At 54.6% G+C, this 20094-nt stretch overlaps 1 protein-coding gene across 1 annotated transcript in view; it reads right to left on the reverse strand.

Annotated features, from left to right (window-relative positions):
- The window catches only part of MOB2 (MOB kinase activator 2), a 77518-nt gene extending 57718 nt beyond the window's left edge, over positions 1-19800 (reverse strand). The window contains exon 1 of the mRNA XM_064370299.1: positions 19685-19800. Within this exon, the coding sequence (XP_064226369.1) occupies positions 19685-19701 (17 nt within the window). The 5' untranslated portion in view covers positions 19702-19800. The remainder of the gene's footprint in view (positions 1-19684) is intronic.
- Between the last annotated feature and the right edge of the window lie 294 nt (positions 19801-20094).

Genomic DNA, 20094 nt, shown 5'->3' on the forward strand with positions numbered 1-20094 from the left:
ATGCCACTGAGGTACTGGTCATCAAGCCAGCCACCCCCTGGCTCGCTTCATCCTCGTGGCTCTGCTCTGTGCTGGCAGTTTCCTCCGAAGCCCCCTCCCAATGAGCAGCAAGCCTGATCTGCCATCACTCTCACTCACACCCGTGCCTCTGAGTCTCCCCTACGTCTCACACAAAGTGCCTTCTGAGCCTGTTTCAAAGTTTATCCTGAAGAGGGTGGCGAGTCTGACCCCTTCACCATCTCCTTCTGTGTGGGTGGACCCAAGTGTTTCCCTCCTGAAATGCATTCTATTCTATGCTGGGGTCAAGATGCAAGTCACTCTCAAACTGCTGGGAAAAAACGTGTGTGCGTGTGCCAGACAGAGAAAATGATAAGGCAAATATGGCAAAAATGCTGACACTGGCAAATCTGGGAGAAGGTATGCAGGAACTATTTACACTACTTTGGCAACTTCTAACTTTGAAATTATGTAAAAATTTAAAAATGTAAACATCAGAAGCAGCTGGGGCTGGGAGGCGGCAGATCACCCCTGAGGGAGCAGCAGTGCACCTGACAGCCGCTTCTTCATGGCCAGAAGCCGGGACGGCGGCCTGGCGTCTAAAGTGGGCTGAAAGAAAGTCAACCAAGACGACAACATACAGCGAAAAGCTCTGCCAAGAACGAAGGCCAGCTGAAGGCATTTCAGACAGACAGAGGCTGAGAGGATGCCCCCAGCAGAGTCACCCGAAAGGAAATCCAAGAAAGCTCAAGGCTGTGCCACAGGCAGAGGAAAACTAGGCACAGAAGCAAGGACAAAACCAGAAACACAAAGGAGGAAGGAGAGGGCACAGCGTGTAAAACCAGTCTATCTAAACCAATACCAACACGCGGGACAGTAACATGGGGGTCTAGGAGGAAGGAGAGGGCACAGCCAATAAAACCAGTCTATCTAAACCAATACCAACACGCGGGACAGTAACATGGGGTCTAGGAGTAAGGAGAGGGCGCAGCCTAAACCAGTCTATCTAAACCAATACCAACACGCGGGACAGTAACATGGGGTCTAGGAGTAAGGAGAGGGCGCAGCCTAAACCAGTCTATCTAAACCAATACCAACACGCGGGACAGTAACATGGGGGTCTAGGAGGAAGGAGAGGGCGCAGCCTAAAACCAGTCTATCTAAACCAATACCAACACACGGGACAGTAACATGGGGTCTAGGAGGAAGGAGAGGACGCAGCCTAAAACCAGTCTATCTAAACCAATACCAACATGCGGGACAGTAACATGGGGGTCTAGGAGGAAGGAGAGGGCGCAGCCTAAAACCAGTCTATCTAAACCAATACCGACACGCGGGACAGTAACATGGGGTCTAGGAAGAAGGAAAGGGCACAGCCTAAAACCAGTCTATCTAAACCAATACCAATGTACAAGACAGTAACACGTGGGGGGTCTAAAGTGCACAGAATTTAAAACACATCAGGTGCTTACAACTCAAGAGAGAAAGTGCACCGAAGTGGTCTCGTATTTTGGGTACTTCAGAGAGGTGGATAAAGCTATAAATCAACACCAGACCTTGGAAGTTTAGGGGGTGTGCTGTAAGCAAACCACTACAGGAGGGGTGGGCACTGTGGCTCACAGTGTAATCCCAGCACTTTGGGAGGCTGAGGCGGGTGGATCACGAGGTCAGGAGATCAAGACTATCCTGACTAACATGGTGAAACTCTGTCTCTACTAAAGATACAAAAATTAGCCAGGCGTGGTGGTGGGCACCTTTAATCCCAGTTACTCGGGAGGCTGAGGCAGAAGAATCCCTTGAATCTGGGAGGCAGAGGTTGCAGTGAGCCCAGATCGAGCCATTGCACTCCAACCTGGGCTACAGAGCAAGACTCCATCTCAAAACAAAACAAAACAAAAGAATAAATTCAAACAAAGCACGGGAAGATGAAAAGCACAGCAAGATGGGAGTGAAACATACCAGCAAGCACACCAGGCAGGAAGGGTTAGAAGGCAACCCGAGACCCACTCTAGTGGTGCGGTGTTCACTAGACATTCGCCATCACGCGCGGTGCATCTAAGGCTTGGGATTTTCCCCGAGGCAGACGCGGTCAAGGGCTCTTTCCCATGGCTCGGGGCCATTTGCGTGTCCTTCTTCATGAGGCATCTGTTCAAGCCTCTGCCCGTCTTCTACGGGACCAGTTGTTTCTTGTTCTTCGTTGGAGCCCCTAGGGAAGTCTGGCTCCGAGCTCCAGTCCGTTTTAGGTACAGTGCATTTCCCCTGCAAAGGTTGCCTGTTTGTTTTTTGTGTGTGTGTGAGATAATCTTGCTCTGTGACCCAGCCTGGATGGAGTGCAGTGGTGAGATCACAGCTCACTGCAGCCTCGACCTCCTGGGCTCAAGGGATCCTCCCACCTCAGTCCCCATGAGGTAGTAGATGCCACCACACCGAGCTAATTTTATTTGTTTGTTTGTTTGTTTGGAGAAGTAAGATCTCACTATGTTGCTCAGCCTGATCCTGAACTCCTGAGCTTAAGCAGTCCTCCAGCCTCGGCCTCCCAAAGTGCAGGGATTACAAGTATGAGCTACAGTGCCCAGCCGGCCTTTTCAGTTTTTGAGGAATATCTTTGATAAACAGAGCTGCTTAATTTTAATGTAAACCAAATTATCTATCTTTTCCTTGATGATGAGTACTTTCTAGTCCTGTTTTAAAAAACTTTTCTGAACCCATGGGTCAAGAACAGCATCTTTTATAACAGTGGTGTTCAAGAGAAATATGACACCAGCCATAATCCGAGCCATGGATGTCATTTTACATGTTCTAATGGCCCCAGTGAAAAGTAAAAGCAGCAGCCAAGATTCACTCTATTTAACCCAACAGATCTAACATATTTTCGACTTCCAATCAATACAAAACACACAAGGTGCCACTGTATTTCCAATCTAGTATATTTTACACTCAGCACACCTCCAGTGCTGCCTAGCTACATGGCTGACGACGGTGCTGGACAGCAGTTCCAGAACCTTCTACACCGACCTACATTCTACTTGGCTGAACTGTTCTTTGTAGGCTGTGAGGTACAGGTCAAAATTTTTTTTTAATATGGATATCTGGCTGGCCAGCATGACTTATGAAAAAGACTGGCTATCTGTGCCATCTCCTTTTTCCTGTCTTGATCACTCTTGCCAGATTTTCTATTGTATTCCTATTTTCAGAGAATCCAACTCTGGCCTCGATGAACTCTCTGTGGAAGACTGATTTTCCCCTTTGTTAACTTCCGCTCCGGCCTCAGTTCCCTCTTCCCACTGTCTCTGAGTTCAGCTACTGCTCGGAGAGTGATGGGTACCTGAGGGTGTGAACCGTTCCTGGCCGGTGTGCACCCTGCAAGTCACGGCATGGCAGATTTTTGTTATCTTTCAGCTAAAAAATATGTTCTAATTTCCATTACAAATTCTCCTTTGTCCCACTGGTTACTTGGAAGCATGCTTCCTAATTTCTAAGTATAAGGAGTGTCACTTTGCAGATTTCTAGTTTAACTCCATTTGGGTCAAGAGCACGCTCCAGAGGACTTGAGTTCACTGAGATGAGAGAGGTTTTGGTCAACGTTCCATCAGCGTGCACAGGGTGCATGCAGCCTGCCCAGGTGGGTTCCCTATTCTCCCTGTCAGGGGAAATGTGTGAGTTTGGTTTTAAAATCTTCACGCTGACTGGTGAATACAGCCAAGCTGATCTGCGGACAAAGGCCCACCATCCCAGGCCCCAATTCCTTCCCAGGTGTTAGCCCTGGGCAGGGGTTGCACTTCACTCTCCAACACCCTCCCAGGGCCCTGGCAGTGAGGCAGCCCTGCATTCTCGTCAAGGGCTGTGGAGGAACTACAGGAAGGCACGAAAAAAAGAAAGGAGAAGCATCTTCCAGTGAATGGAAAGCTCCACCTGCCTCCACCTGTCCCCACCTGTGTCTCAGTCCCAAGGCTTGGGGCACAAGGGAGGCCAGAGATCAAGTGCCTGAGAGCCCACAGCCAGAGAAGCCTGCATGGGGTCAGGCAGACAGACGGGAGTCAGGCAGGTCACACCCCTGTGCCCACATAACAGGTGGTGGGAAGGAGGCTCAGAGACCTGACAACAAACAGCCCAAGGTCACACAAGGACATGTGTGTACACAGGCCAGGTGTCTCAGCAGAGCTGTGGACACTGGAGGGCCAGCCGGGCTGAAGTGCACCTGGGGCACACAGGGCAGGGCCGGAGACAGACAGGGTACTCCACCTCACAGACAATGACAGGGGACTCCATCTCACAGACAATGGGGATCCACCAAAGTGCCTTGTCTGTAGGAGGATGACATGTGGGTCCTCTCGGGTGGCTGTATGGAGCATGAGCCAAAGATAAGGACAGACGTGCCCCTCCACCACCAGATGCCTATGGCTGACAGCCTAGGCCTCAGCCCAGGAAAGCATGGGCCTGCCTAGGGAGTCCAACAAAACCCTCACAGGCTTCGGAATGGAGCCCCACGGCAGGGAGGGTGAGGTGTGAAGGGAGGCAGGACGTGGCCTTCCCAAGCAGCAGGCTCCAGGCCCAGGACACACGGGCCACCACTGAAACCTCAGGCTCTGTAACAGGGACCCACCCACAAAAGGTCCTTCACTGAAAGGGCTCCATCCTCACCCTAGGGCCTTCCACATGTCATTTTAGGGGAGATTATTTTGATTAGAAATGAAATGACCTGACCAGGCATGGTGGCTCATGCCTGTAATCCCAGCACTTTGGGAGGCCAGGGCAGGCAGATTACCTGAGGTCAGAAGTTCAAGACCAGACTGGCCAACATGGCGAAGCCCTGTCTCTACTAAAAATACAAAAATTAGCCGGGTGTTGTGGTGAGTGCCTGTAATCCCAGCTACGCAGGAGGCTGAGGGATTGAACCCGGGAGGCAGAGATTGCAGTGAGCCGAGATCATGCCACTGCACTATGGCCTGAGTGACAGAGTGAGACTCTGTCTCAAAAAAAAAAAAAAGAAAGAAAAAAGAAAAAGAAATGAAATGACCTGGACTTCTGGGGAAGAAATGAGACAGAAAACTGCAGCTCTGCCTGTCAACTACAACTGGCGGGCATGCTGGCCCTAAGAAGGGCAGGGGGCCCTCTCAGCTGTTCTGTTACCAGGAGGACCTCCTGACCCAGTGACAGCCAGATACGCAGGGAGCCTAAGAGGATGCACACACTGGCCTTGACCCCACTCTGACCATTGGCTAAAACCAGGCATCAGAGGACTCAAAAAATACAGCCATGGGCATGGCCTCCTGACTCAGGTCACCAGGTGGGGGCACTTCAGAGAAAACCCAAGCAGGTTTGTCCCTCCATTTCTAGGAGGAACTAGGTGCAGCGTGGGGATGGCAGGCAGCCCCATCCGCTCAACCCCAGCCCCATGTGTTTGCTCCTCCAGCCTCATGTGTACCTGTGGGGAACAGCCAGCCTGAGCCAGCATCTCTACAGCTCTCAGGGTTCACTGATGCCAAGAAAGCTCACAAGGAGGCCAGATGTCAACCTCCTTGCCAAGTCAGTGCAGGGGCCAGGGCACTGTGGAGACACCAGTCCCATGGCCTTGACTGTGGCACCTGCTCCTACCACTGTGGCCACCACTACAATTGTGGCAGAAGTCACTGCACACCAGTGAGAGAGAAAGACCCCTGTCCCCACACCGCAGGTGGCGCAAAGGAGGCTCAGAGACCTGATGATAGCTCAAGGTCATAAAGTTGGCAGCAGACAGGGGACTGCCATCTACTCCCTGGGACAGCAAAGGCAACGGTGCCTCTGCCTGTCATGTACCAGCCCTCAGTCAGCCCCATTCCAATGCGTCTTTGCTGTCATGACAGGGCAGGATGAACACTGCACACGGTGAGGCAGACAGGAAGTGGGGATACAGACATCAGGACCCCCCCAACCAGGTACCCTGCTCATATGCTATTCCAACAACATGCCCCCTGGGCTAGGCTGGACCAACTGTCCACCTGGAGCAACGAGCACACGCACACAGCTGAGGGGCACAACGCACAGAGGTCTCTGGCAGTTAAACAGGAACTGCAATGGCCCCAGAGCAGAAGCCTGCTGGGGAATGGAAGAGAAGGTGGCCGCAGGCCCCTGCACAGCACAGACCGGCGCCCTTCAAGTCCACGCTGCACAGTGGGCCCTGAAAGGACAGGCCTCCCACCCCACCCTCACAGGTGCCTCGTGGACAGCCACTGAACACCATGGCAAGCCCCTGGACACAGGCCTTTCCAAACCCTCATGAGAGTGGGATGTGAGCTCCACAAAGGTTTCTAGGGACAGCCAGGCCCCAAGTCTCCATTCCACCACCAGGGCAGCTCAGGAGCCATCTCAGGAGACAGGACACTGTTACTGAACCCTGGGACCTGCTGCACTCCTGGTGACATTGCAGAACTCAGGAGCTGATAAAGCACAAATGCTACTACTTAGAACCTGTGTGCCCAACAAGGAGAAGGCAGCAAAGAAGGGAAGACGGCTCGGGGAGAGCACCCCACACACAGCCGCTCCTACCAAGAAGTCTGTGAGGACAGCTGTGGGCCAGGATCCTGCATCGTCAGCACAGAGCTGCCTTCGGTCTGCCTTGGAGGAAGGGCCTCAGAGCAGCACAGGGTCACATGAAACAATGCTTTTATTTTCACATGAATTATAAATGCCCAGGAACCCTTACACAACTCAGCCTGGCCCAGCACTTCTTCAGCCAAAAAGGTAGGAGGCCTTCCCAGCAGGAACAGAATGTACTTGAAAATAAAGGTTTTAATGACAAAGGTTTTCTAAACTTCCTGACAGCGGCCACCTCCAGAAAAGCGCCTGGGTTTTCACGCTGACTGACAGCACAGGAGTGAATGTCAAAAAGCACTCCCAAGGCAGGGCACAGTGGCTCATCCGTTATCCCAGCTACTCGGGAGGCTGAGGCAGCAGAATCACTTGATCCTGGCAGGCGGAGGTTGTAGTAAGCCAAGATCGCACCATTGCACTCCAGCCTGGGTGACAAGAACAAAACTCCATCTCAAAAAAAAAAAAAAAATAGACTGGCAGGGCGGCACACGCCTATAATCCCAGCTACTTGGGAAGCTGAGGTATGGGAATCATTTGAACCTGGGAGGCAGGAGGAGGTTACAGTGACCCGTGATTGTGCCACTGCACTTCAGCCTGAATGAGAGTGAGACCCCGACTCGGAGGGAAAAAAAAAAAAAGCATTCCCAAGACCCCAAGCCTGAGAGGAAGCAAATCCCCTCTGTGCATCCCAAAGCAGAGCTCATCTCAGGAAGCTCTGCATCCAGGCGTCCATGAGGCAGCAGGCTGGCCAGGCAGAGGCACACCCTGCGTGGTCAGACCCATCCAGCACCTGCTCCCTGCCCTGGGCACGCCAGGTACAGCAGAGGCTACATGTGGGTCTGGGGAGAAGATGAAGCCCACCCTAAAGCAGAAGCATTTGTTACACATTTATGAAGGCAAGGAGGACACAGGAAACCATTCAGCAGAAACGCTGCTGTCACGGAGGGAGAGATGGCCACCTCCGGGAAAAGTGGGAAATGAAGTGACGCCGCTGTCACCGAGGGAAAGATGGCCACCTCTGGGAAATGAAGGGACGCCGCTGTCACCGAGGGAGAGATGGCCACCTCTGGGAAATGAAAGTGCCCACTGCACTTCCGAAGAAGCAGCAGGCCTCCACTGCACCCCGCCGCACGGCCGCCCACCAGCGCAGGCAGCCTCAGGGCGCACGTCACAGAGCCTCTGTGGTTCTCAGCCACCATGCTTGGTCCAGGGCATGAAAGGAACATCGCTGAGTGCAAAAACACCTGACCCCCCATGCGGGGAAGTGAAATCACTTCTGGAGCAGAGCCAGGCAGACATCCAGGCCTACACCCCGTCAGCACTGGGGGTGGTGCCTGTGGACCGTCTGAGGCTTTAAGTTCTTTTGGACGCTCCCCTGTTCCACTGTCACCTCCAACAGCTAAGAGCAGGATGAGGGCAGGCGACGGGAGTAGGAACGGTGGGTGGCAACAGCCAGGGGGTGGAAACAGGTCACACAGTCAACCACAGTTCCCTTGCTCAAAGCCCATAGCCACTGCCGTCCACGGAGCTTCCAAGAGGTCTCAGACTTCATCTGGAGCTTCCCAAATTCACCTGGTTGTCTACGAGGGCTAGTGGTTCTTGACAGACCTTGAGAAACACTGCCCTAAGCCCCCTGCGTGGCCCTGTGCCCACTGCCCTATGTTCTGTGGAGCCTGTGACCAAATGTGGTCCCAACCTGCACCAGGCCACACCAAGTTCCTGAACAGGTCAGTGGCGCTGAGTGCCAGTGTGGCCTGGATTTCTTCCTGATAGAGAAGCTAACCAGCACGCAGCTCCAGCCACTCAGGAAGGAGGCAGGTGGGAGGCTGTAAAAGAAGGTAGAGAATGGTGGAAAGAAAAGCAGCCCTCAGGCCCCGCCAAGAGCAGGAGCAGGCCCAGGACTTCCTGGCACTCGCCCTCCCAGGCTGCCCCCTGGCCCCCAGCTCCCCCGGCCCCTGGCACTCCCTGGCCCTCTGGTCTGGCTCCTGGTGCACCTGTTCTCTGCCCTCTGTGGCCCAGGGGAGTCGTGGAGACTCCGGCTCCAGCACTTCCCATAGTTTCCACCTGGGCTTTTACCTGTCTCTTTAAGAACAAGCTCGAAAATCTTAACACTCAAGATTAATATCCTTAAAATAAAGAGAACTCCTGCCAGTCATAAGAAAACACAGGACCAATTAAGACAAAATAGGCAAAGACCAAGCAGATGATTGCACAGCCCACCGCACACAGAAGCGTGAGTGACACCAGCCCTCCCAGAGGAAATGTGGACTGAGCAGGGCGCTGCTCTCAGCCTGTAAACATGACAAACATCTTTTTCAGAAAAGACGCATGCGAGTGGCAGGCAAGGCCGTGCGCGATGCGGGTATCGACCTGTGGAAACACCAGCACTGGCCCCACACTCCCTTCGCAGGGACTCACACAGCCCAGGAACGTCCCCATCCCCACCGGCAGGGGAGCACATGTGTTATGCACCCACCGACAGCTCTGGACAACTGGGTCTGGGTGGCAAGGTCCTACTTCGGAGTGAGGCTAGTTTTAACGTCAAGTACAGACTGTCTCCGGGTGGCAGGAGGATTTGCTTTTTTTTTTTTTTTTTCCCTGTATTTTGTGTCTCTACAATGGACATGTAACACCAAGTCCCAGGTGAGCAGGGACGTGTCCTTCTTTCTAAGGTCCCCCAACACAAAGAACACAGGACACCAGCAGGGTCCAGTGGGTCCTAGGCAGATGAGCGGCCGCTGAGCACAGCAACCTGAGGGCAGGCCCTGGGGAGTCAGAGGCAGGTGCAGGTCAGCCCCACCCTCAGCACCACTCCCCAGCCACCAGCCAGTGCCGCCCGCTGTTGTCAAAGCACCAACCCAGAGGGAGCTGCAGTGACAGGGAGAGTCCCACTGTCCCTGCCTGCAGTTCCCTCTGCCCACCCTGTGGGGCCAGAGACCCTACTCAGGACATCTCACCTCCCATGCAGTCTTCCCCCGCTGTTGGGGACCACTGGGCCCGTGCTCTGAAGTCTCGTTCACTGAATCAGAGAATAGCCCTTGTAAAGCCCTAAGAGGCCTGTCTTGCTGATCAGCCAAGGAACCCAGCCAGGGCTGATGCCACTGCCAGTGCAGACAGCCATGTGGTGAAGGCGCGTGCAGTGCCTATGCAGAGAAGCCTGACCAAACATGAGAAAGGGCAAAAACCAACCAATCTCAGCTTCTTAAAACACTATGGACGCAGCCACATGGGAGCAGCTTATCTGCTCGTAGCCTGTTTGACACAATTTCCGCCTTTCTTTTTTGCTAGGACCACCTGGCTACTTGGTGAGTCCCAGGCAATGTGGCTCGGTGGGTCCTGGGGTGACGCTCACCTGAGCAGGTGCCACGAAAGCTCAGCAAGGGAAACACGGGACATCCAGTGTTGGCTCTGCCTCAGCGGCCCTCTGTGGCACCCAGAGACGGCACCCACCCCACCTGTACAACCCCATGGCCCACAGTGGTGCCAGGCTGCATGCCCTGGGAAGAAAACTAAAAGGCAGGAAGAGGAAGGCAGCATAGTGCCCAGAAGCTAGGGGGAGAGAGAAAAGGTCTGGGTCTCTGGGGTGGCCAGCCAGGGCCTCCTGGAGGAGGCAGGAAAACCAGGGCTGGCTGGAGCCCCCCTCCGTCCAGAGGCAAGCTGTCCACTCCCACCCACTCCCACCCCCAGATCCAGGTGGCTCTATGACTCCCTGACCAACAGAAAGTGGCTGAAAGGATGCTCATCTTCCAGCTGTTTCCACGATGGTGTTCCTGGGATAAAGGCCTTCCCAGCAGAGGCAAAGAGATGCCACTCGGGGAGCCCTAGAGACCAAAGCGTGGTCTGCGACCACGAGGTTAGCACTCTCTCTACAGTAACACAAAGGTGCCACGTGCCAAAGCTTTTCAGAAGCCACCTGACCTGTAAAATTACAACAGGATGAACACAGAAGCTAACAGAATCTAGCTCTTGAGATAGGCAAAAAGTAAAGCCACTCTCTTTACTTATTTTACTCTGGAAGATAACAGTTTTTTTTTTTTTAATTTAAAATAAAAAAAATTTATTTATTTTTTTATGTTAAGATATACTGGGTTTTTAATTCTTTGAAGTTGTTTTACATTCTGAAATTTAACTTCTAAAAAGATGAATAGCTCAACTCATGCAAACTCAACGAGAACTTTTTTCTTTTCACATTTAGAGACAGAGCCTTACTCTCACGGAGACTGGGAGTGAGTGGTGCACAGTTCACTGCAGCCTCAACTCCTGAGTTCAAATAATCCTCCCACCTTAGCCTCCTGAACAACTGGGAGTACAGGCATGCACCACCACATCTGGCTAATTCTTTTTGCTTTTTTCTACAGATGGGGTCTCCCTATGTTGCTCAGGGTGGTCTTGAACTCCTAGCCTCAAGTGATCCTCCCACCTTGGCCTCCCAAAGTGCTAGGATTACAGGCACAAGCCACCATGCCCAACCTCAACAAGGACTTTTTTTAAGAGTATAAAGGGGTCCTGAGAGCAAGAAGTCCAAAACCCTGCTCTAGAGTAAGGATATAAAACTCCAGCCAGAGAGATCCATTGAGGGAAACTGTGGCACAACAGACGGCCAGCAGCAAGACAGCCATGACAGCAAGGCCCCTGAGGGAAGCCAGCCCAGCCCCCACTGGTGGCAGTGCAGGAATAACCTGTGGGGCCAAAGCCCCACCCACCAGCCCACAGACACGGGAAGGGTGATGAATCCTCATTCTGGGCCCAGAAATCCCAGGGTTGATTACTCAGAAACAGGTGAGCGGGACCCACCCACGGCCAAGCCAGAAGCTGCTGAGGCATGCCCAAGATCAGAGACGCATGCATCTGGTGCAGCACCTGACCCGACTCCAGGGGCCAACCGTGTGGCCTGCCAGCCAGTCCTGGGCGTGAAATGCACAAGTGCACCCTAGCTGCACTGCCCTACCCGGAGCAGATGCAGTGGGGTTAGTTCTGCTGAGAGCAACAGCCAGAGCAGAGCTGCTCAGGAGGGCACACGGTGCTGCAGGTCGAGCGGGTCATACACAGAGCCAAGGCAGCCCACTGGGAAGCCCACCGCTGGCAGGGGGTGCAGAGCCAACAAACAGAATTATCCCCTCATGGTAATATGCCGCATTGAACCCTGCAGAGGGGTTTGTTATTTTATATTGTATCTTTTTCCACATTAAAAACTCGGCTACCGGTGACATGGATTATTTTTTAACCCACAATATTCGTAAGATGGTTGCCAAGTTGTGAGAGAAATCTGACCTGTCACCAAAGCCTCCTAAGCGCAGCCTGAGGTCTCCTTGCTGTTCCTCCTGTCCTCAGACCACCCCCATGCCCACACTTGAGCTTGAGGGCTTTGCTGGCACAGCTCTTCAGCTTGGTGGTTATCCAGGTGATACATAGCCAGGTTCACTGCTTCCTGCCCATGGAGGCTTCCCTCCCTGCCCCTTCATCTATTCACCGATACAGGAGCGGAGTCATATATGCTCCTGCTGGCTAAATTTGAGACAGCCCATTCATCAAAATATTATTAAAGATGACAATCGACTGAAAAACATTAAATGAATAAAAACCCACATGTCCCAAATGGAAAATGTATGGTCTTGAGTGTCAAAAAATTAAAAAAAGAAAAAAGAGAAAAAAACCCCACATGTCCATGGCGCCATAAGTGGGGAGGCAAGGCAGCCCTTCTGAGACAAGGCACAGGGAGCCAGGCTCACTCCATAGGCCCGCACGGCGACTCCCTCCCTCCCCTCTGCAGTCTCGGCTCACAGCATCTTCTCAAAGCGGCCTTCTAGAGCCCGGATTCAAACAGCTCTCCTGCGCACCCCTCCAGGGCCCATGTCGCACTCCTGACTCCCGTCCCCGTCAGGAGCAGGGAAGCTGCCCAGGGGTGGCTCCTGCAGCCTCTGTTCACACACGTCCTGAGTGCTCAGAGCAGGCTGTACGCGTGCAGGGCTCCAGCAGGAACTTGACTCAACCCAGATTCTCAGGCCCACACTCTTTATTTCATGACACCGCTGCTATGACAAATGGTCCTGTCACACAAGGCACAAAGAACAGGGCACGCAGAAGGGCAGGCGCACTGGCAGGAGAAACCCAGAGCGGCCTTCCTTATAGAGGGCGGCCGCAGGCTCGGGGGAGAGGCCAGGGCTGTGCATGACAAACTCAACACAGACAAGCCACACTCACACCAGCAGCTTTAAACCCACACTCGAGCTAATTTTATGCTCCTGGGCTCACGCCCAGGCCTGGCCCCAAGCTCGGGCATCCGGCTCCTCAGGGCCGCCTGGCACCATCAGGCCTTTCCCCAGACTGAGGACAAGTCCTGGCAAAGCAGGAGCTAGGAGCTTCCGCAGACACAGATGCTGCAGGCCAAACCCTGAGACAACAGCCCCACCTGGGCTCCTGAGACTACGGTGCTGGGGGGATAGAGTCTGCCAACCCACCACCTGCACAGCCACCACGCCTGGAGGGAAAGAGACACTGCTGACAGGGTACTTGGAAGAAAAGTCTCCCAACCCTGCAAAGGTCACGGGCAAAAGGGAAACAGCATGGCCGCCTCTGTGCTTTCCAACCCTCCAGCTCGCCTGCTTTCTGCAGGGAAAAGCTGCATACCTTTGTGGGAACTCTCTGCCTCCCTGCCACAGTGAAATGCTCGATGACACAGACCAAAGTCGCCACCACACAGGGAAAAAAACAGGAGCTGTGGCGCTTAACCATATCACATTAGCCCTGGGACATCCACAAACAACTGCAGGGATGAATGAACAGATATTCCAACCCGGAGCCATGCACGCTGGCAAAGGAGGCCTTCAGGGCCGGGCGCAGTGGCTCACGCCTGTAATCCCAGCACTTTGGGAGGCCGAGGCGGGTGAATCATGAGGGCAAGAGATCGAGACCATCCTGGTCAACATGGTGAAACCCCGTCTCTACTAAAAATACAAAAAACTGGCTGGGCATGGTGGCGCGTGCCTGTAATCCCAGCTACTCAGGAGACTGAGGCAGGAGAATTGCCTGAACCCAGGAGGCGGAGGTGGCGGTGAGCCGAGATCACGCCATTGCACTCCAGCCTGGATAACAAGAGCGAAACTCCATCTCAAAAAAAAAAAAAAAAAGGAGGCCTTCAAAGAGAAGGCAGCCAGGGAGAGCAATGCGAATGTGGCCACAGTCCATGGGCCAAGCAGTGCCACAGATCACACGTGGCCTGGAAGCCCTGCCCACCATCTCCTCCTTTTCTCTTTAAGCTTCCACATTTTATGCTTGCTCCAATTGTGTCTACTTCCGTTGAACACCAGTGGGTGTGCCCCCGCCAGGAGAAATCCTGTGCAGAAAAGAAAACAAACACGGTGAAGGCAAAGAATGGGAGGCCCTCTGGCCAAGACAGACAGGAACAGCACACGCCCCTTCCCTTCCGGACAGGTCTGACACTGGCAGGAGGCTGGACAAGCAGAAACCAGCGTGGAGAAACAAAGGCCACTGCCCTGCAGCTCCCAACCAGCACTCAGTGGCCCTAACAAAAGTCGCAGTGGGCCTGGTGTTTCTAACCCAGACCACTGTGTGGCCGAAGAGGAAATGCTAGAATGATGGGTGCATGGCACGGAGTCCTCCCTCACAGTGGCCTCGACACCCCTCCTCCCCTACTGGATGACCACAGCAGAGACCGCAGCTTCCTCCAGAGAGGGAGTCTGGTGGCGCACCAAGCCCCTGCTAGCTCTGACAGCAGCACTTGGCGGGCAGACCCTTAACGTGGGCTGGCTTTCTCAGGGCTGAGAAGAGGCCTTCATGAGCCAGGACACAGGGTGGCACTTGGTGGTGGCAACACTAAAGCACAAGCTGGAGGCAGGAGTTGTGCTGTCTCAGAGATACCCGCAATGAGAAATGCAGCCTTGGTGTCTCCCAGCCCCGACGAGCGGGGGCCACGTGCAGCTCCCCTGGTGGGCTCACCCCCAGCCAGTCTCCCACTAGCTTCAAGGACACCTGTGCAAGCGTTCCTAGTAGATGGTCCGAGCAGGAGAAGTGGGTGGGTATCACTAGGGGCATATAGGGGGCTCATTCTAAAAAGCGGGAATGGCTGTGTCTCCATCTCCCAACCTTCACTGCAGCACAGAGCCTGGTACACAGCAGCCCATGAATTCAGACAGGAAGCTGGGACCCAGCTAAGAAGAGGCCCAGCTCACTGTCCTAAAAGCCATGGTCACAAACCGCGGATGCGACCCAACTGCCCATCGGTGGTGGAAGGAGAGCGGTGGGTGCACATCTCCACAGGATGGAATCACACGTGGTGGTGAAGAGGATGGCACTGCAGACACGCACCAACACGGACGGACGTTAACAACACTGGGCTCCATGGGCCAGGCACACAGCCCCTCGACTGGGATTCCATTTCCATGAGTCAGTTCAGCCACACAGATGGCGGGAACCGGGGTTTGCCTCGGGGCTGGAGGTGGGGATGGGAGCCATGCCAGTGGACAGGAGGCTTCTCTGGGCACAATGGCAAAGTTCGCAAATTAAGCTGTGGTGATGGTTACTAAGCCCTGTAATCTTACTAGAAATTATTTAATTGCAAACCTAAGTTGACTTTACGGTATGTGAAGTAAACCTCAATGAGGCTGTTACAAAAAGTCTAGATTCAAGCAAGTTCAGCCTGGGTGTCCTCATAATCAGATTCAGTTGTTAACCAGCAGTAACACCCTCCCATTCGGCAAAGAAAGAAGAAAAACAAGGTCATCAAAACGCCATTCACATTCCTGCAGAGACACACGCTCACGGGGTTTCATCTCAGCCAGAGAGGAGGCTACCTGAAGGCAGCTGAGAGAGCCGAGCAGGTAAGCACAAGCTCTCGGCCTGAGAGAGGCCCTCCCCGCCTCACCTGCAGTTGGCATTCAGTCGCCAGCACAGGAATGCCAGGGCCCGAGCCCACCAACCACAGCTCACCTGCTGCCTGGACAGTAACCAGGGCACTGGTGTCAAGGCACCGGAGAGCCTCAGAAGGAGCAAGGAGAGCCCCAATGTGCACCCCCCGCCACCCCCACCCTGGCTGTGCCCAGCTGGAGAAGCTGCCTGGAGGAGAGGGGTCTTTCTGTGCAAACTCCACCATGCTGGGACCTATGCAGGGCCAGCGGGAGGGCGGCGACGTTCCCATCAGCCAGGAGGGGAGGAAGTGTGTTTCCTCTCCTGCATTCCCAGATGCTCAGCAGCTTCTGGGCTGTGCTTTCTGCTGGAACACTGAAACTGCACTCACACCTTCTGTCCACAAATGCCTGTTGTGGGTTAAAGATAAGACAAGTTTCTCCGAAACTGCAAACACCGTGAGGTCGAGTTCTTCCCTCCCCTCGCCTCCACGGAAACCGCCGCAGCTCAAGCTTCTCCTCCCAGCTGCCCACAGCTCAGGGGTGAGGGATGACACCCTGTCACGCCGTCCAGAACGGAATAGAGCTTGACTATACAAGAAGTGGAAACCTTTTTCAAGTTACGAATTACTCTTTGTACAAGAAAGAAAGGAAGAGAAAGAAAAAAGTTTATCTTTACAGCTACTTCACCAGCAAACTCAAAGCAATGCTAAGCAAAGGAAACCTATGAGAAGCACGGTGGAGAGCCACGTCTGCAAACTTTCTCCAGAAAAGCCCCGTCAAAGCTCGTCATCATCACCAGTGCTGTCGTGCGGGGTTTTGTTCTGGTTTCCCGAGCAGGCTTCCCTGCAGGGTCCCCATCCTCGGGAGCAGCTGGGAGCACTGACGATAAGGTTGCTAGAAGGCTCAGCAGGCCAGGCTCTTAGCTCTTCTCCCAGTGACAATGAAGACATGGCTTTTCACCTGCACATCTACAGACCACTCTTCCGGTCCTAACAATGATCAGGGGAGAACACAGCAGGCACAGACACTGTTTGCTGCTACTGTAGAGTCCACACTTTGTCATCTGAGATGAACTTATTCAAAGAAATCCTTTCTTTAAAAAAAGACTCTTAAAACATAAGAAACCTGTATTCCAAACTACTTGGTTAACAGTGAATGCTTTGAATTAAAAATAGCAAGAAAAAAATAACACACTTCCCCAATTCCAGACTGACACCTAGTTAAAGGATTAATGGCCAAAGGAAGCCCTAGTAACAAGCACACAAAAGCCGCTCAGACAGGAACAAGCTGCTTCACTCCCGGCTGACCCCTCTCCAGCAGCAGAGCCCGATTAAGCAAGCAGTGGACCAGAATGAAAGAAACCTGAGGGTCTCTGCGGCTCACTCACTCTTCAGCTTTTACAACTTATTTTTTATAGTAGGTGCTCAATAAACACGTGAAATGAGCAGAGGTAAGAAGAGAGAGTGTAACCTCTGGGCCCTCTCTGCTCCGCATTCTTGGACACCAGCTTAAAAACAGGCTCTGGAGGAAAGCAGTGCTCGACCACTGAAATGCATCACTTAAAACAGGAAGCACATATTTAAGGAATTGTTAAAGAATTCAGCAACGTCCAATATGCAATCCACTGGGTTTAAAACCATGTACCCAAAGATAACTGCACCCCATCCTAATCCCACTTTAAAATCACTACTGCCCTCGTGGAACTGCACACTTTTACAGCCAGGCAGCGGCCAACACCCCTTCCCTGACCAGGGCCCTCTGAAGCAGCTGCACCAAGGTCCTCGCCAGCCTTCCCCTTGCACCCAGACCCAGACTGGGGCCCATGAGATGAGTGTGCCACGAGGACCACTTGGTTACCAAAGTCTTAACGAGGGTCACAAGAATCTGTCCCCCAGGCCGGGCATGGTGGCTCAAATCCGTAATCCTTACACTTTGAGAGGCCGAGTCAGGTGGATCGCTTGAGGTCAGGAGTTCGAGACCAGCCTGGCCAATAGAGCAAAACCCCATCTGTACTAAAAACATATAAATTAGCTGGGCTGGTGGCATGCACCTGTAATCTCAATTACTCAGGAGGCTGAGGCAGGAGAATCACTTGAACCAAGGAGGCGGAGGTTTCGGTGAGTCTAGAACATGCCACTGCACTCTGGCCTGGGCAACAGAGTGAGACTCCGTCTCAAAAAAAAAGTCAGTACCCCAGAAGCCTAGTAGCAGTTAATTTCTGAATATTCAGAATGATGACAGCAAAATCCACAAAGCATAGACCTCAGTGAGTTTAAAAAGACCGATTGCTGGTCAGCTTCCAGGCAGAAAGTACTGCTAGTTATGAGCACACACAGGTAATAATCACACATTCACAAAACGCAATCAGCTGCTTCCTCAGGAACCTGGCTGGCTGGGCCGGTCCCACTGGCACGAATCCCCGTGGGTTCAAGTCACCCGCTCAAGAGTCCACTTCCCACTCGGAGGCCTGGGTGCCAATTCAACAATGTCCAATAAGCAATCCACTGGATTTAAAACCAAGTACACAAAGATAACCGCACCCCACTTTAAAATCACTACTGCCCTCTTGAAACTGCACACTTTTACAGCCAGGCAGCGAGCGGCAAACACCCCTTCCCTGGTCAGGGCCCTCTGAAGCAGCAGCGCCTGGCTCTTAGCTCTTCTCCCAGTGACAAGGAAGACGTGGCTTTTCACCTGCACATCTGTGGACCACTCTTCCGGTCCTAACGATGGTCAGAAGAGAACACAGCAGGCACAGGCACTCAGCCTCTCAACGCAGTCCCCCCTCCAGTAAATGCAGCAAGCAAGCAAGCAAGCGCCTATGCTTGGGAACCAGGCAAACACAGCTGTGCGCTCTCAACTCTCAGTGCCCGTGGGTCTCGCAGGCCTTGGAGAAAACTCTGCATTACTAACAGCAGCCAACACTCACCACGTGCCAAGCACTGTGCTAAGCCTTCATCCTGGCCTCTCCCTCCACAGCCGCTACACACTGCAAGTCGTAGCTTCCGCCGGTGATTTTTTAAAAGCAGGTGATTTAAAGAAAGATGTGAAGGACCACCTACACAGCTAAAAAGCGGCAGGGCTGGAGCTGCCGCCTCTTCAAGAAGCCATGAACCCCCCCACCCTACGGCTGGTCTCCCGAGCCACCTGCACAGCGCCCTGACCCCTGCACTCTGGCCCCAAGACTATCCCTGCTGCACTGGGCACTTTTGGGGTCTCCTGATTCATCCCAACCCCTGGTTTCCCCGTCACCAGAGTCCACGGGATGCAATGCCAGGAACGGTTCTAATCCCTCTCCTTGGTTATCCTGACAGCGCCCCCGACCCCCGATCCCGCGCCGCCCTTTGACTCCCAAGGGCCTGAGAGACACTGAAGCGAAATGCCCATCCAGCCTTTAGGTCACTTTCTGAACTGCGGTGTCTACACCGGCCCTTCCACCAGCCAAACCCAGAGCGCTGGCTCCCGCTCCACCCCAGGCCCCTGTGGGGGGTAAGCGGACTCCGGGACGGCCACAGGGGCAGAGACCGGGACGGGCAGAGACGCGCAAGCGCCACGCTGAGGGGTGAAAGGGTCTGTCCTCATCGCTCTTCCAAAGGAGCAAAGTTTTTTTTTCTTTCAAATCGCTTTAGCCAGAATAACCGGCGGGCCACGCGGCGAGGCTCCCGCAGCCGGAGCGCCTCTCCGTTTCCAGCAGGCTAAACACAGACCGGAGGGGAAGGGAGGCACGGCCGCGGCTCGGCGGCACGAGCGGGCAGTGACCCCGGCTTCCTTACTACTCCACCCTCCCGCCCGGCCGCCCGCGGACCGCAGCGAGACCTGTGCCCCCAGGGACCCTCCGCCGGTCCGCAGCCCGCAACGGCCAGTCCTGCTCCCCTCTCCGGCCTCGGCCCCGCGGGTACCCTGGGAAAGCCGGGGTCTTTCGCTTCTCTCTCAGGAACTTGTCTCTGCCGGCATTCAACTTACTCCAGAAGCGAGCCCCGCGCAGGAAGCGGAGCGGGCAGCGAAGCCTGCGAGGCCCCGGCCACCGACAGCCGGGCGCGCGGCGCTGCCGGGCCTGGCCTCGGACGGGACCAGAACCGGGCAGTCCCCGAGACGCCCGCCCCGGCCCGCCCAGGGCAGGCGCGTCCGCTCCACCCGCTCCACCCGGGCCCGATGCCCTTGAGCGGCGGTGCCCGCGCCGAGCCCCGCAAGGCACCCACTCCCCGGCCGCCCCGCCCGGCGCCCGCCCGAGCCCGGCCCGGCCGCAGACTCACCCCATGAGCCAGTCCATGGCTGCGCGGGGCCGCCGCGCCCGCCGCCCGACGCGCTCGGCCTCAGCCCCGGCGGCCGGAAGTAAACACTCGCCCGCCCGCTCGCTCTCACACGCGCCCGCCGCCGTCGGAAGTGACGCGTCCGCGCGCCGCCTGCTGGGACGCGTAGTTCCTGCTTTGCACCCTGCGCTTCCGGCCCCGCGGGCGCCTCCTGGGTCCACGGGCTGTCCCCGCGCACTTGGACTGTCTCCCCACGCCCTGCCTGTGCTCTCCCGTTTTGGCTCTCTCCGCGCCATCGCCCCCGCCCTGGACGGTTCCCTCCCGCCTTTGGCGCTCTCCCCTTGCTCGGGTACTGTCCCTCACACCCTGGCTGTCCCCTCCCTCCCGGGCCGTCCCCCTGCGCCCCCGGCTGT

The sequence above is a fragment of the Aotus nancymaae genome, unplaced genomic scaffold (assembly GCF_030222135.1).
Source record: "Aotus nancymaae isolate 86718 unplaced genomic scaffold, 86718_ANA_hifiasm-v0.15.2.pri h1tg000106l, whole genome shotgun sequence".
Classification (NCBI taxonomy): domain Eukaryota; kingdom Metazoa; phylum Chordata; class Mammalia; order Primates; family Aotidae; genus Aotus; species Aotus nancymaae.